Source organism: Ctenopharyngodon idella, chromosome 6 (genome assembly GCF_019924925.1).
Source record: "Ctenopharyngodon idella isolate HZGC_01 chromosome 6, HZGC01, whole genome shotgun sequence".
NCBI lineage: Eukaryota > Metazoa > Chordata > Actinopteri > Cypriniformes > Xenocyprididae > Ctenopharyngodon > Ctenopharyngodon idella.
The window spans coordinates 3136602-3150513 of record NC_067225.1 but is presented as its reverse complement, the minus strand read 5'-3'; the positions used below and the strand labels follow the sequence as shown (position 1 = coordinate 3150513).

Below are 13912 nucleotides of genomic sequence, written 5' to 3'. Positions count from 1 at the left end.
ACACACACAGTGCTCACGTATGTGCAGTTGCGTAATTGTTTGAGGTGTTGGTCCTTATTGTATCATTCTGCATTTTGACTTCACGTGAATGTGGTCTGACAGCTCAGGGAGGGGCAGAAGAATGTCATATAAAAAGCACAATAAACGTAGAATCTGAATCTAATAGCAAACGACAACAACACAGCTGTATCTCATGGACGGTAAGCTTCAATTTGTATTGGTTTAATTTTTACTGTTTTAATTTTCTTAAACCTTTTACAAAGTGTAGTATTTGAGTTATTTTACTATTTTTAAAGAAGTTATTCTTTTATATTGCATGTCATTTAATTTAATCAGATTATTGCAGCTATTCTTAGAAAATTATAATATTTGTTTATAAATTATTAATTGCTATTAATTTTAAACCCTTAAATATTTGTATGGTACAATTTCAGATAATTCTGAAAATTGTTTACTTGAATATATTAAAAATATGTAATTAATTTTATTTTTTAATATTAAATATCAGTTCTTTTATTGATTTTATGTTTAGTAATTTGCCATTTTAAATTAGTTCTATTTTTTTATATCAAAAATGTTCAGCTGTCTCACAAATAATTTCACAATTTGCTCATTTTTATACAGAGTTTAAGCTTCGAAATGTCAACCTGCAACAGGTCCAAAACCAGATCCGCCACAGGACCGACGGTCTGAGCTCCAGCACTCTGGTGCTGCGGAGAGGACAGCCGTTCACAATTCTCATGAACTATGATGGACGGCCATTCGATCCACTGAAGGAAAAACTGGTCTTCCGAATTGTTCTAGGTATGTTTGTGTGTGTGTGTGCGTGTGTGAAATAAATGTGCAACCTCATCTCACTCTCTCTCCATTATGATTCATCAGTAAATAAATATTTTCGAAATGCAGTTATTCAAATTGCTTAGAATCAGCATAAATCTGCACATTGTGAAAGGAAATGAATTTATTCATTTATAAATATTCATGCTAGATAACATGCTAGAAATATAATAATCACAGCAATAATGATCCAGTTATAGACTCTAAAGCATTTGCCTATTTAAATCCAAACAGTGACTTCTTTATGGGGAAAATGAATAGTATTTTACTTCCAGAACCCTATTTTGTGTTAAATTCTGAAACCACTTCTCTATCCTCACAGCAGGGCCGCTGTTTGTGGAGGTGCCTGTCTCCATGTCTGGACAGCCTTCTCCATCTCAATGGAGTGCCATTCTGGAGAGGAGCGTACCGGCCCCGAATGCACCCCGTACGATGTCGGTGTCACTGTTCAGCCCTGCGTCTTCCTCTGTAGGAGTCTATACCTTCCACCTGAGAGTAGAGACCCGCTTGAGTGTGAAAACCCATTTGCTCGGCCAGTTCACGCTCCTCTGCAACCCCTGGTGCCAAGGTGAGCTGGAGGAAGAACTGTAAATGAACAATAGTGGGTCTGTGTTACAACTGTGTTAAAGCTAAACACATTTACAAGTATTTACATTTTCTGAAGACAATATGAGTGGTGTATGTCTGTGCAAAACTAGCCTTGAATGAGAGTTGCCAGTAAAAACAGTAATATTGTGAAATAATAATACAATTTAAAATTGTAAAAATTTTATTGTGAAATATAATTTATTCCTGTGATCAAAGCTGAAATTTCAACATCATTACTCCAGTCTTCAGTGTCACATGATCCTTCAGAAATCATTCTAATATACTGATTTGCTGCTCAAGTGTTATGAACTGCTCTGACACGGAGGTTGATTGAGCTTCATTGAAACGCAGCTTCATTGAGGGTAATCCAGAATTATAATCCATACAACAGGCAAAGGGTCAAACACACGGGCAAACAATCCAAACATAAAACAAGGTCCAAGAAACACAGGCAAACAGGGTAATCCAGAACAGGCATATAGTCAAAAACCAAGACACAGGAAACCAAGATATCGCCCAGAAATCTAGTGTAACAAATACAAGACAAATGTAAAATGTAAAACGTAAATCACACATAATGAGAACAGGCAATGGATATTGGGAAATGGAGATCATGATGAGATAGCACAGGAGACAGAAGGAGTCCCCCCTTAAGGAGCGGATTCCAAACAGAGGGCCAGGTCCATGGAGTGGTCGCAGGACTGGAGATTGAGGCGGATCAGGGAACCAGGGTGGAGCAGGCAGAGCAGGTGGCCAGGGTGAAGCTGACGGGACTGAAGACCATCTCAGCGGAACTGAAGACCACCAATGTGGGGCAGATGACCACCACAGCAGAGTACACAGGACTGAAGATCCCCACAGCAGAGCAGAAGACTACCACAGCAGAGTAGACAGGGCTGGCTACCACCACGGTGGAGCTGACAGGGCTGAAGACCACCAAGGCATAGCTGAGGAACACCTCGGTGGAGCAGGCGGGACTGGTGACCACCATGGCAGAGATGAAGACTACCAGGGCAGATAAGGCGGAACTGGAACAAAGAGCACAGAGAGGTTAGGGTTGGCCTCCAGGGCTGTGTCAAAACAGGTATAGAGTTACGTAATGGCCCCGAGGCCATAACAGAGCAGGCAGGAGAGATGTATGTGACATGGCAAGCAGAGTCTTTAATAGACAGGCAGGGAGTTCAAGGGTGACCTCTGTGGTCATATCAGGGCAGACAGGCAGTTCGGAGACGACCTCCGTGGTCGTGTCAGGGCAAGCAGAAAGTGAATGGGCGACCTCCATGGTCGTGTCAAGGCAGACAGGAAATTCAGGGACGACTTCCGTGGCCGTATCTGGGCAGACAGAGTTCATGAGCAGACACCGCTACCTCAGGCAAAACTAGATCAGGTGCCGCCGCTTGGAAGAAGCGTATGCAGCCCAGACACATAAAATGGCCATTTCCGTAACTGGGAGTGCAGTCGACAGTGGGAGAACCTCTGAGACCCCCAGACTTGATACCACTGGACTCGGATGCACTGGACTCGAGGATGATGTTAGGACCACTGAGATGCCAGCTGCTTGCACAGACTTCAGCGGTGGGTCCGCCAACTGGAAGCCAGTCTCAAACGCCTAGAGACTACCTTAGTAGCTTCAGGTGACAGCTGAAGGCTCTGGCATGGCGGCCATGTCGTGAAGAGTCTCTGGCATGGTGGCCATGACGGCTGAAGGCTCTGGCGTGGCAGCCATGTCGTGAAGAGGCTCTGGACTTGGGACCACGGGACTTGGAAGCGCTGTGATTCGTTGTGGGCCATAATGAGTCCAGGCAATAGGTTATGGGAATTGAAGTTCATGATGAGATAGCCCAGGAGTCAGGAGCAGCTGGCAGATGTGACATCAAGAAACATTTCTGATTATTTTCAATGTTGAAAACAGTTGTGCTGCTTCATATTTCACTTCTGATCAATTTAATGCATCCTTGCTGAATAAAAGTATTCATTTATGAAAAAAAGTAAATCATTTGAATGGTAGTGTAATAATATGTTGAATCGTGGTGTCTTTCATTGTCATTTTTATAGAACTTCACATACATATGTACAAAACTATACCCCTTAGCTGTGGTAAAATCACTGTAATGCACAGCCCCTTATGGCTTATTGTTTTCATTTATTGTGATTATACAAAGATCACCCACTTCTGTGTTATCCTGCAGCTGATTCAGTGTTCCTGCCGTCAGAGGATCTGAGGAATGAATACATCAGGAATGATATTGGCCTGCTGTTTAAAGGCAGCCCTGGTAGCGTCGTCTCCAGACCCTGGTCTTTTGATCAGGTGAGTTGTTTGACTATTGACTCTGATGGCACAGCACTGGAAAACTGCTTCTCATTTACTCCTGTCACACTTAAATGTATTTTCAGTATGAAACAGGGATATTGGACATCTGTATGAAATTGCTGCAGTTGAGTCCTCAATATCAAACCGACATGAGAAAAGATCTGGTCAACCGCAGCAATCCGGTGTACATCGGCCGTGTGATCTCAGCTATGGTGAGGATCTCCTCTCATTCTCTGCTTTCCGCTTCCTATCTCAATGTACTAATGTAGTCTCTGTCTTTCTGAACAGGTGAACTGTCAGGATGATAAAGGGGTGTTAATGGGGAACTGGTCAGGAGACTACAGCAATGGTGTAAACCCCTCAAATTGGTCCGGCAGCGCAGATATTCTCAGGATGTGGTCAGAAACACAATTCAGACCTGTGAAATACGGGCAGTGCTGGGTGTTCGCTGCTGTCATGTGTACAGGTGTGACCAATATGAGTTATTACTCTTCCGTTCAAAAGTTTGGATTATTTTTTTTAAATAAATTTAATACTTTTATTTTACAAGAAGCAGTCATTTGATTTTAATGTGATTTAAAGTTTTAATTTACCCAAAGATCTTACAAACCTTAATGCTGTTATTTTCTGTGAAACACAAAAGGAGATGTTAAGTTCAAGCTGCTCTTTTTCATACAGTGAAAATGGATGGTGATTTATACAGCCAAGCTCCAAAAGAGCCAATGGTCATCTTCCTTTGCTTCACGGATTGTGTTTAGTAAAATAATCTGCACATAGGGGTGTGTAATTGTTGTTTTTGGGTGAAGTATTTCTTTAATGGGTCATTGGTAATTTAATTAGTGCTGTTTATGATCAATATCAAATGCAATTGTGTTTGTATAACAGTAATGAGAGCCCTCGGCATTCCAACTCGAGTGGTCACCAACTTTAACTCCGCTCACGACACAAACGGGAATATGGTGATTGAGGAATTTTACTCAGAGATGGGGGAAAAGCTGTCCATCGGCCGGGATAGCATCTGGTGAGTTACATCCTAAAAGCTAAAAAGACTTCTTATTATAGTCATGTTACTAAAACATACACTACCGTTCAGAAGTTTGGGGTCATAAAAATTTTAAAAGTTTTTGAAAGAAGTCTTTTCTACTCACCAAAGCTGCATTTTATTTGATCAAAAATACAGTGAAAACAGTGAAATATTATTACAATTTAAAATAACTGTTTTCTATTTGATCATATTTTTAAATGTAGTTTAGATCAAAGCTGAATTTTCAGCATCATTACTCCAGTCTTCAGTGTCACATGATCCTTCAGAAATCATTCTAATATGCTGATTTGCTTCATGTTTTTGTGGAAACCATGATACTTTCAAAATGATTCAAAATGACAGCATTTATTTGAAATAGAAATCTTTTGTAACATTATAAATGTATTTACTGTCACTTTTGATCAATTTAATGCATTATTGCTGAATAAAAGTAAAAAAAAAAAAAAAAAAATCTTACTGATCCAAAACTTTTGAAAGGTAATGTACTTTTAAATGGCTCCTTATTGGGATACAGTACCTTTACAAATAAACCTGAATTGATTGTGGTTGAAATGAATTGTTTCAGCATTTTTAATCTGATAAAATGTGAGTTAGAATTGTTTGTCCTTTTTCAGGAATTTCCATGTGTGGGTGGAGAGTTGGATGAAGAGGCCTGATCTGGGTCAAGGTTATGACGGCTGGCAGGTTCTTGACCCCACACCACAAGAGCTGAGTGCGGGTCAGTCAACGCTAATGCATATAGAAAACTTGTGTGCTTTTTATCCCCGCTGATAAGACCAGTCACTTTAAAGTATGCTGTTGTTTTCAGTAGGGATATGATGCTGTTCATAATAAAACATAAAATGAACCTGGCCATAATTCTGTCACAGGAATGTACCGCTGTGGCCCTGCTGCTGTTAAAGCCATTTATGAGCAGAAGGTGGACGCACTATACGATGTACCGTTCGTTTACGCAGAAGTGAATGCGGATGTGTGTAGTATAATCATGAGAGATAGGACGATATTAGCTACTAACGTGGACAAAAAGAGAGTTGGAGCCCTGATCTGCACCAAACGTCCCGGATCCATGCTTATGCAGGACATCACGTCAGAATACAAAACTGAGATGATGGGTAAGAGAAAGACAGAAAAAAATGTACTGTTAAACAGGTTTTTATATATATATATATATATATATATATATATATATATATATATACATATATATATCTATATATATATATATATATATATATATACATATATATATCTTTATATACATTTCTTTTACATTTAGTTGGAACAACAGCTCGTATGTTCAGCGCTGATGGTAAGTCATTTTATCTTTCCATTTTTTATGAAGTGTGTAATTCATCTAGTATCAGCATCACCAAAATATAAAAAAAGAATGATTGTTTTGTTCTTAAACATATTTCCTGAAGACTTTGAGGAAATATTTTGGGATACAAAAAATGACACACATGACATCCTTTTTTTGCCAAATAATTTTGTCTGATAAATACTTTAACCAAGTTTTGTTCTTTCTTCATATTTAAATTATATAAAATATTTTCCTCATATTTTTATGTTTTATTCAAACTTGTAGGGTCATTATCTACATATACAATTTTGATAATATTTTTATGATGTTTATGATATTTTTATTTTTATGATGATATTTATTATTTTTTTTATATATTTTGATTCTTCTTTTTTTTTTTTATTCATCTACATTTTCAAAAATACTCTCTTCCAGTTCGAGGTGGTGAAGGTGCTAATGGAAGAGGCGGTACGTTTTAGCATTTGTTTTATCCGCCCACATAAACACTGCTCTTTGTTTGTTTGAGTAATATAACTGAATGCCCTGATTTAATATTTTATTTTGCATGTCTTTTCATGCAGCACCTCAGGGCATTGCAGTTTCTCTCCAGCTTTTGAAAGCACCTGTTGTCGGAGAAAACATTTCTTTCAGCGTCACAATCACTAACAAAGAGGCAATTCCGAAACTGCTGCGAAAACACGTGAACGCTCAAAACAAAGAGTACAACCGCAATCCCACTGGACCCTTCTGGGAGGCTCATGATGATCTGACGATCGGCCCGAATAAAAGTAAGAATTCTGCAACCTATACTGAACAGCACAAAGTGCTTAAAATTAGTTTAAAATGTACTTAGAACCAGTTGTTTTCCACAGTTACTGTGCTGTAGTGGTGGGCAATTTGGCAAAAATATCACATCACGATTGAAGTAGTCGCAATATTTTACTCATTATTTATTGGACTGCCAAAATATTTACACAAAATTAAATTGAAAATTGAAAAACCCAACTTTGCTAATTTTTAAGTTGTTAACTGGACAGCACTCGCATGCATCATGATGGCATCATGTGACTAAAATGTAACACTACTGTCTGACACATTTTTTAAAGAGGACCTAATACACTTTTTTATATTTTCATCTTTCTTTAGTTTGTAATGTTGCTGTTTGAGCATGAAAAAGCTCTGCAAATTTCCAAAGCACAAAGTTCCTCCAGCAGGAGTTATTCTCTTTATCAGTGTGCACTGTTTCTGAACTCCCTGAAACGCCTCCATTGTAGTCTTGAGTCTTCTTCCGTGAACGAACACGTCACAGTATTTCTCATTTAAATAATTCCTGCCCAATGCATATGCAAAATAAAAGGGCGGAGCCTGGTTAAGATAGTAGTGTGTTGAAATTGGCGGTTATGGTAAGGGGCGGGACATTTCCCAAACACACTCGAAGCACTTAACCAATCACAACACACTGGTCCAGCCGACCAATCAGAGAACAGTGTGCTTTTCAGAAGGAGGGGCTTCATACAGAGCGTTGCTGACAGACTGGTAAGAGACGAGATGCAACAATGTCAAATATGGGAAAAATGTTGTTTTTGTTTTTTGTTTTTTTGTTTTTTTTACATGAAAAACTTTTAGTATGAAAACCTGTTCTAGTAGAGCCCAAAAACAAAATCAAGACTTTGTAAAAGGGTATAATATGGCCTTTTTAAATATAGTAGACAGTATACACTGTGCAGTAAGCTAGGATTCCTTTCTGAGCACAGCTAGTATATGCATAACGCATTTCTTCCACTTGCAAGTCTAATAACATCCATCTGGATATTATTGGACTACATGATTTTGAATACCACAAACATGTGTTGAAATGATTCATTAGGAATCGCACAGTCAACTCCATGATTCCTGTTTGTTGTACTCCACCAGCTGTGACTGTGAACCATGAGATCTTCTTCAAGGAGTACATGCTGAAGGAGGTTATGGAGGATTACCTGGTTAACCTGGCTGTGGTTATAGAGGATGTGAAGTCTCAAGAGAGAGTGCTGGCTTCAGAAGAGTTTAACATCTGCAGCCCTGCCCTCAATATACAGGTACTGGTGGCCCATCATAGACATACCAATATATATGTATATCTCCAATATATTAGACATACCAGTGTATATATATATTGACCCCCCTTCATACCAATCAATTCCCAATGGACCGAGTCCCATCCTACAATCGGTTGCAAAATGTTGACTTTAAGAAACAACACAATGTTTGTTTTGTGACTAAATAAAACTGTTTTCAGATTGTTTTTTTATTATAAACTTAATAAACACATGCATCGCTCCAAGATTAAAGGATATTTAAAAGATAGATATTATAAAGAGTTTGGGCATAACTGAATTCACAAGTAACACAAGAAATAAAGCAATTTAAATAAGAACCCTGTTTTTTCTTCCAGATTCAAAACGAGCACTCGGTCATCATTAACACACAGCAAGTTGCCACAGTGACCTTTACCAACCCATTCAACGTTGCAGTGAGCGGTGAACTGACCATAGCGGGTTCAGGACTCTTGGAGGAGAAGGTTCAGATGAGGTACATGAAGTGTTTAATTTCAGTTTTTAGAGCGATCACCAAATGAAGTCACAAAAATAACCATCTAATTTAGTTAAATGACTGTTTTCGAATAGATTTCCCAAACATGCCCCACATCTGTCATTGGTCAGATACCATATTCATCTATTTTGATTCAACAGTAGTAACAGTCACTGTATAGTAACTTTGGTATTTTAGCACACACTATGATTCACAAGGTAAATTTAGTTCACATACCTAGAAGTGCGAGAGGTGACGCTGAAGGGCGTCAAACAGTCGAGTACATACAGTTTATATCTGTAAACTGGGAGGGGTTGTTCCTGACATTTTTTGACATCTTTATCTTTGTTATCAGCTTTACTGCAGCTGTGTCAATTAAAAGTGTCAGTACATACTTGTCAGTCAGCATTTCTGAAGCTCTAAAATCACATGGTGTTATCATATGCATATCACAGAATCTGTATATAATTTGTGTGTTAAACCTGCAGATTTGCCCCATTATATACGATTTACCCTTATATTTAAATCAGAGTTTAAAATACAGGGAGCAACAGAATTGAAAGTAATCTATCTTGATTAACCTGATTTAATCTAGATTTAAGATGAGTCCTTATTGGTGTAACAAACACTTTTTTGTGTAAATCACTAACCCTAAACATGAGCAGTGGTAATAGTGATTTGCCTGTGTTTAAATGTCTCGTGCTTTATATCTCAGGGTTATGATCCAGCCTCGAGAAACCATGAGGAGCCCCGTGCGTTTCATTCCCAGGATGACGGGAGCCAAGATGCTTCACGCTAGATTAGTGTTGATGAATCTGTCCACCGTCCTCCGTGGATTCAAGACCATCAATGTTCAAGCAGCTTAGAGTGAAACACCTTTTTAGAGGTGATTGTGTATCGTCAACATGATGTACTTTGCTAGCGGCTGAAACACCTTTAGAAAGTATTGCTATTTATTGTGTAAACATTTATTTAATATCACTGTAAATTGTGTCACTCTGAATTATGTGTGCCAAGTTTATACTGGAAAAAGTCTGAAAATAAAGTATTTTTTGTGTCCATGCATTATGCTTGTTTGCAATCTGTCCACATATGCATTTGCCACCAGAGGGCAGAATAGTTGAACCTTTCACACCAGAGGTATTTTAGAAAAAGGCTGACAATGTATCACTGAAGAATATGAGCATAAAATAAAAAAGATCACAGACTACACAAGTCCTTCTTTACATGTCACGTTAAAACTGTCCTGGAAATTTTTTTATTCGTTTTTTTTTTTTTTTTTTTCAAATGTCTTTTATGCATATATTTTATTTCTCCACCATTGTCCTAGACTGTGTTAAAATATAAAACAGAACTAAAAAACTCTAAGTCCTAAATCCTTATGAGAGCAAGTATGAGAAATGTTAATGTGATGCTAATACTGCTAATTATTGGCACCATGAAAACATGAATTTTTCCCATGCACTCTGTAGCATGACTGTTGTCTTCTCTCTGTGTCTGTTTCTCTGGGGTGTTGTTGTGTTCTCATCTGACAGCAGATGCAGCATTTATTGATCCGTCTAATGGAGGAGTAACAGGAAACTGCCCAGTGCTGCTGCTCTATTGTGTTTCGGTCCCTGCGAGGCTGACAAACACTCCTCATGCAGAAAGCAGCAGTAGCTAACAGAGAATAACAGTAACAAACTCACAGTTTATCACAATAATGATCTGGTACAAAACGTGTGGAGAGAACAACATATGCTGTTATGAATCAAGTATGATGGGAGCATAAGAAATGCATGAGTGTCTTATGAATGTTTCCTAACACACAGAGACATATTGAAGCAAATTTTAGCCATTTCAGTAATTAATCAATGTTACTGCAACCATGAAAACTATTATAGATATCTCTATTATCCATTTTATCTCTTCTTATAGTAAATGTAAGGCCGCTGTTGTATTACATAGTTCAGGTGAATCAATTCCGATTCTTTTCTCCCATGTGGCACAGATCGGATGTAACCAATGAATGTGTAAGCAGGGAAAAAGCACATGGATTCCGATATTCTCAGATCAGTTTCTGGCCTCATTCATATGTGGAAATAAATCATATGTCATTGAAAAAGCCATGGTGGCGAATGACATCAACTCAGGTGGACACCAACCGCGATCATATGACTCTTTTCAATGCCCAGGCTGCAAAAAGGGCTCTTTTTTCTCAATCTTAAAGGTGGGGTAAGTAGTTTTTCAAAAACACTGTTTGGAAGTTAGTCAGGCCGACGCCAACAACAAATGTGTAACCAATCAGCATTAGGGGGCGTATAACGTTCGAGGAGAGAGAACGAGCAAGAGGGAGATTTGAAAAAAAAAAATGCAGAAAAAGAGATGAGAAACAATACAAAAGAGCTCAAAAGAATATGAGCGGTGTTTAGCGTCATTGTTAGTGCACTGGCCTTGCTTGCCAGCAGCGAATGGACTGGGGTTCGAGACTGACTCGGAGCAGGGTGGTTAGGATTGGAGGGTAAGTTTTGGAGGCGGAGCAATGAAGAAAGGGGTGGGTTTGTTTGGGTTGATTTCAAATATCAACAATGTCCAACAGCGTTTTTGAAAAACTACTTACCCCACCTTTAATGTTTTGTTGACCTTTAAAGATAGTGCAGAAAGCAAAAGCTTGTATTATCATTTAATCTGTGTCCATTGCCAATCGCAGTTTTTACTTCCTTTTTGGCCTAAGCTTTTCCGAGTCAGTATGTCTATATTGGGTTGTAAAAAATCAGATATTGTAAACAAATCAGAATTGGGCATCAAGACCTGCAGTGGAAATGCGGTCTCATGCACATAGTTTGCATGCTTCCCTCCTAAATATGTGTATGTATATATATGACATGAAGCAGTACTAAATGACACGTTGCAGTTAAAACATTATTTCAGATGTTAATTATTAATCGCGAGCCCATTCAAACTAAATGAGGGAAAATATATATGGTTGTATTGTGTATGTAGCATTAATCACCGGTTCTAAATTTGGTCAGTCAAGTCACACCCTCAGCAGATAATTTGCAATAAACGTACAATTCTGTCATCATCTTCACACCCTCAAAACTCCTGTGGGAGTGTGTGTGATGTATTGCCATTGCTGGCGGGATTTCATCATGACATGAAAAGTTATATGCAAATATATGAGTACACACCCACACACGCACGAACAATGCATCTGCTGTCTTCGTGTAATGGTGCTGTTTTTTTGTGCTATATTTGCCATCACTGTAACACACAGGACATATTGACAGAGCACATTGCAGTCTACCCAACAAAACATTGGATCAGAACAAACTTTTCCCCTTGCCTTTACTGAATTTCCTGTGTCGTTGAGTGGTAAATTCTTGAGAAGTCATTATTTTGTCAATTTCTCCAGTAGGCAGCCCTTGCCTGTGGCTTGACAGTTAGCATACATGTGTCAACACATTCAGAATACCCACATAAACAGCGGTTTTTTTACACTTACATATTTGGCACTTACACACTTTTATCCAAACAGCTTACAGTGCATTTGTGTGTTGCCTGGGAATTGAACTCATGACCTTGACAATGGTAGTGAATGAGGTACCAGTTAGCATACAAAAACAGCTGTTAACTTAATAACTTCTTTAAGCAGCATCACATGTGTCATTTACAGCAATCACAGAATGCATTACACTCAGGTAAAATATAGATTTCGATCCAAGATATTGTGATCTTTTATTTCTGAGCAATACTTCTGTGATCATTTAATGATATGTGATTTTTACCAATTCACAATTATGTCAAGCTTATAGTGATTTTTATCTCATATTTTCAACTATTGTCATTATTTCAACATTTATTACTTTTCATAATTTCAACTTTGTGCTGCAATTTTGAGTTTTATGTCATAATTATGACTTTTTATGTTTCGACTTAAATGTCAATTTAAACTTTTTTATGGCATAATTTTGACTTATCCCTTAGTATCTCATAATTTTGACTTTTTGTCATAATTTTGACTTTTATGACAATTTAAACTTTTTATGGCATAATTTCGAATCATCTAATAATTATGACTTGACATCTCATGATTTAGACTTTATCATAATTATGATTTCTGTTATAATTTGACGTATGTCATAATTATTCATTTTTATGCCATACTTTCAACTTTTTATCTTATAATTTTGACTTTTATATCATGATGACTTTCCCATACATTTTATGTCACGATTTCGAATCTTGTGCCTATTAATTTAAGCAGCAATTTAACTGCATTAATTCACTCACCTGTTACTTTTGCTGTATCTAACGTTACATGCATTCATGGTAATTAAGTGCTCTTAGAGCTCCACATAGGACACAGCAGGCTAATACACATGACTAAAGCTGAACTATAATTTGAATGATATTTAATAGGTTATTTATTTAATCATTTAACTTCAGTAAACTTATCCAGAACATATACATTTTCACAAAAATCCGCATTTTGGCTGGGTTCCCCTTGTAAAATTTGCATTCCAGGGGCTAAATATCATGTTATTTGGGGTGCTTCAACCTGTGGACATGAAAAACAACCCGCAGCAACAGTGTAAAAGTAACCCAAATTTTTGGTTTTCCCGTGGACTAGGCAACACTGCTCTCCAGGTATTACACAGACCTCTTGGCTTTCCAGGTGATGCTCCCCCCTGTGGCTGCTCTTTTGTAGTACACTGAGGATGCAGATGCACGGCTGAAGGACGACTGGTGCTCTGAGCCTCTCCAGGTGCCAGTGATGGATGTCGTGGCTAATTTTAAACACCATGAACTAAATCAACAGTCACCATCTCTCACGCTGCTGAAAGTGGAGCACAGTTCGGCCATTTAGAGAGCACCTGGAGTGCACTACATTACCTTTATAACACACTTCTCTTTTCCTGCTAACTTTCTTATATCATTACTCTTAAGAAGTACTTTTATATACAAACAACACAACACAAATGAATCTGTCACTTGGTAGAAGCCCAGATGTAACGACAGGTTGTGTGACACGCCCTCATCCTCAAAAACTAAATTATTCATGATATGACCCATTTAAGAATAAGCTGTGGCACAATAATACTTGATTTAAACTTCTTGATGACAGAAGAGTAAAATCTGAAGATTTTACCCATTATATTTGAGATGTTAGCCATGTATAGCCGTGTATAATCACAGTATGGCGGGCTGATACTCCTCTGTGGTGCCTGACTGAAATTCTCTCTGCCAGTTTCACATGGGTGAGAATGAACTCTCCTTT

General features: G+C 38.1%; 1 protein-coding gene across 2 annotated transcripts; it reads left to right on the top strand.

The window, feature by feature from the left end:
- Window positions 1-57: 57 nt before the first annotated feature.
- On the top strand, window positions 58-9715 carry tgm5l (transglutaminase 5, like). Of its 2 annotated transcripts, XM_051897560.1 has the most exons (15): window positions 58-200; window positions 625-804; window positions 1160-1405; window positions 3615-3733; window positions 3820-3948; window positions 4025-4202; window positions 4622-4757; window positions 5396-5499; window positions 5651-5893; window positions 6058-6090; window positions 6517-6549; window positions 6663-6869; window positions 7996-8159; window positions 8516-8652; window positions 9368-9715. In XM_051897560.1, the coding sequence occupies exons 1-15, from the start codon at window positions 194-196 to the stop codon at window positions 9516-9518; spliced, it is 2067 nt and encodes a 688-aa protein (XP_051753520.1). In that variant the 5' UTR covers window positions 58-193; the 3' UTR covers window positions 9519-9715. The 2 variants fall into 2 exon arrangements, 1 of the variants encoding a protein (XP_051753520.1); XR_007930673.1 differs by lacking the exons at window positions 8516-8652; window positions 9368-9715 and having other exon boundaries at window positions 61-200; window positions 6663-7617; window positions 7996-8130.
- The last annotated feature ends 4197 nt before the right edge of the window (window positions 9716-13912 follow it).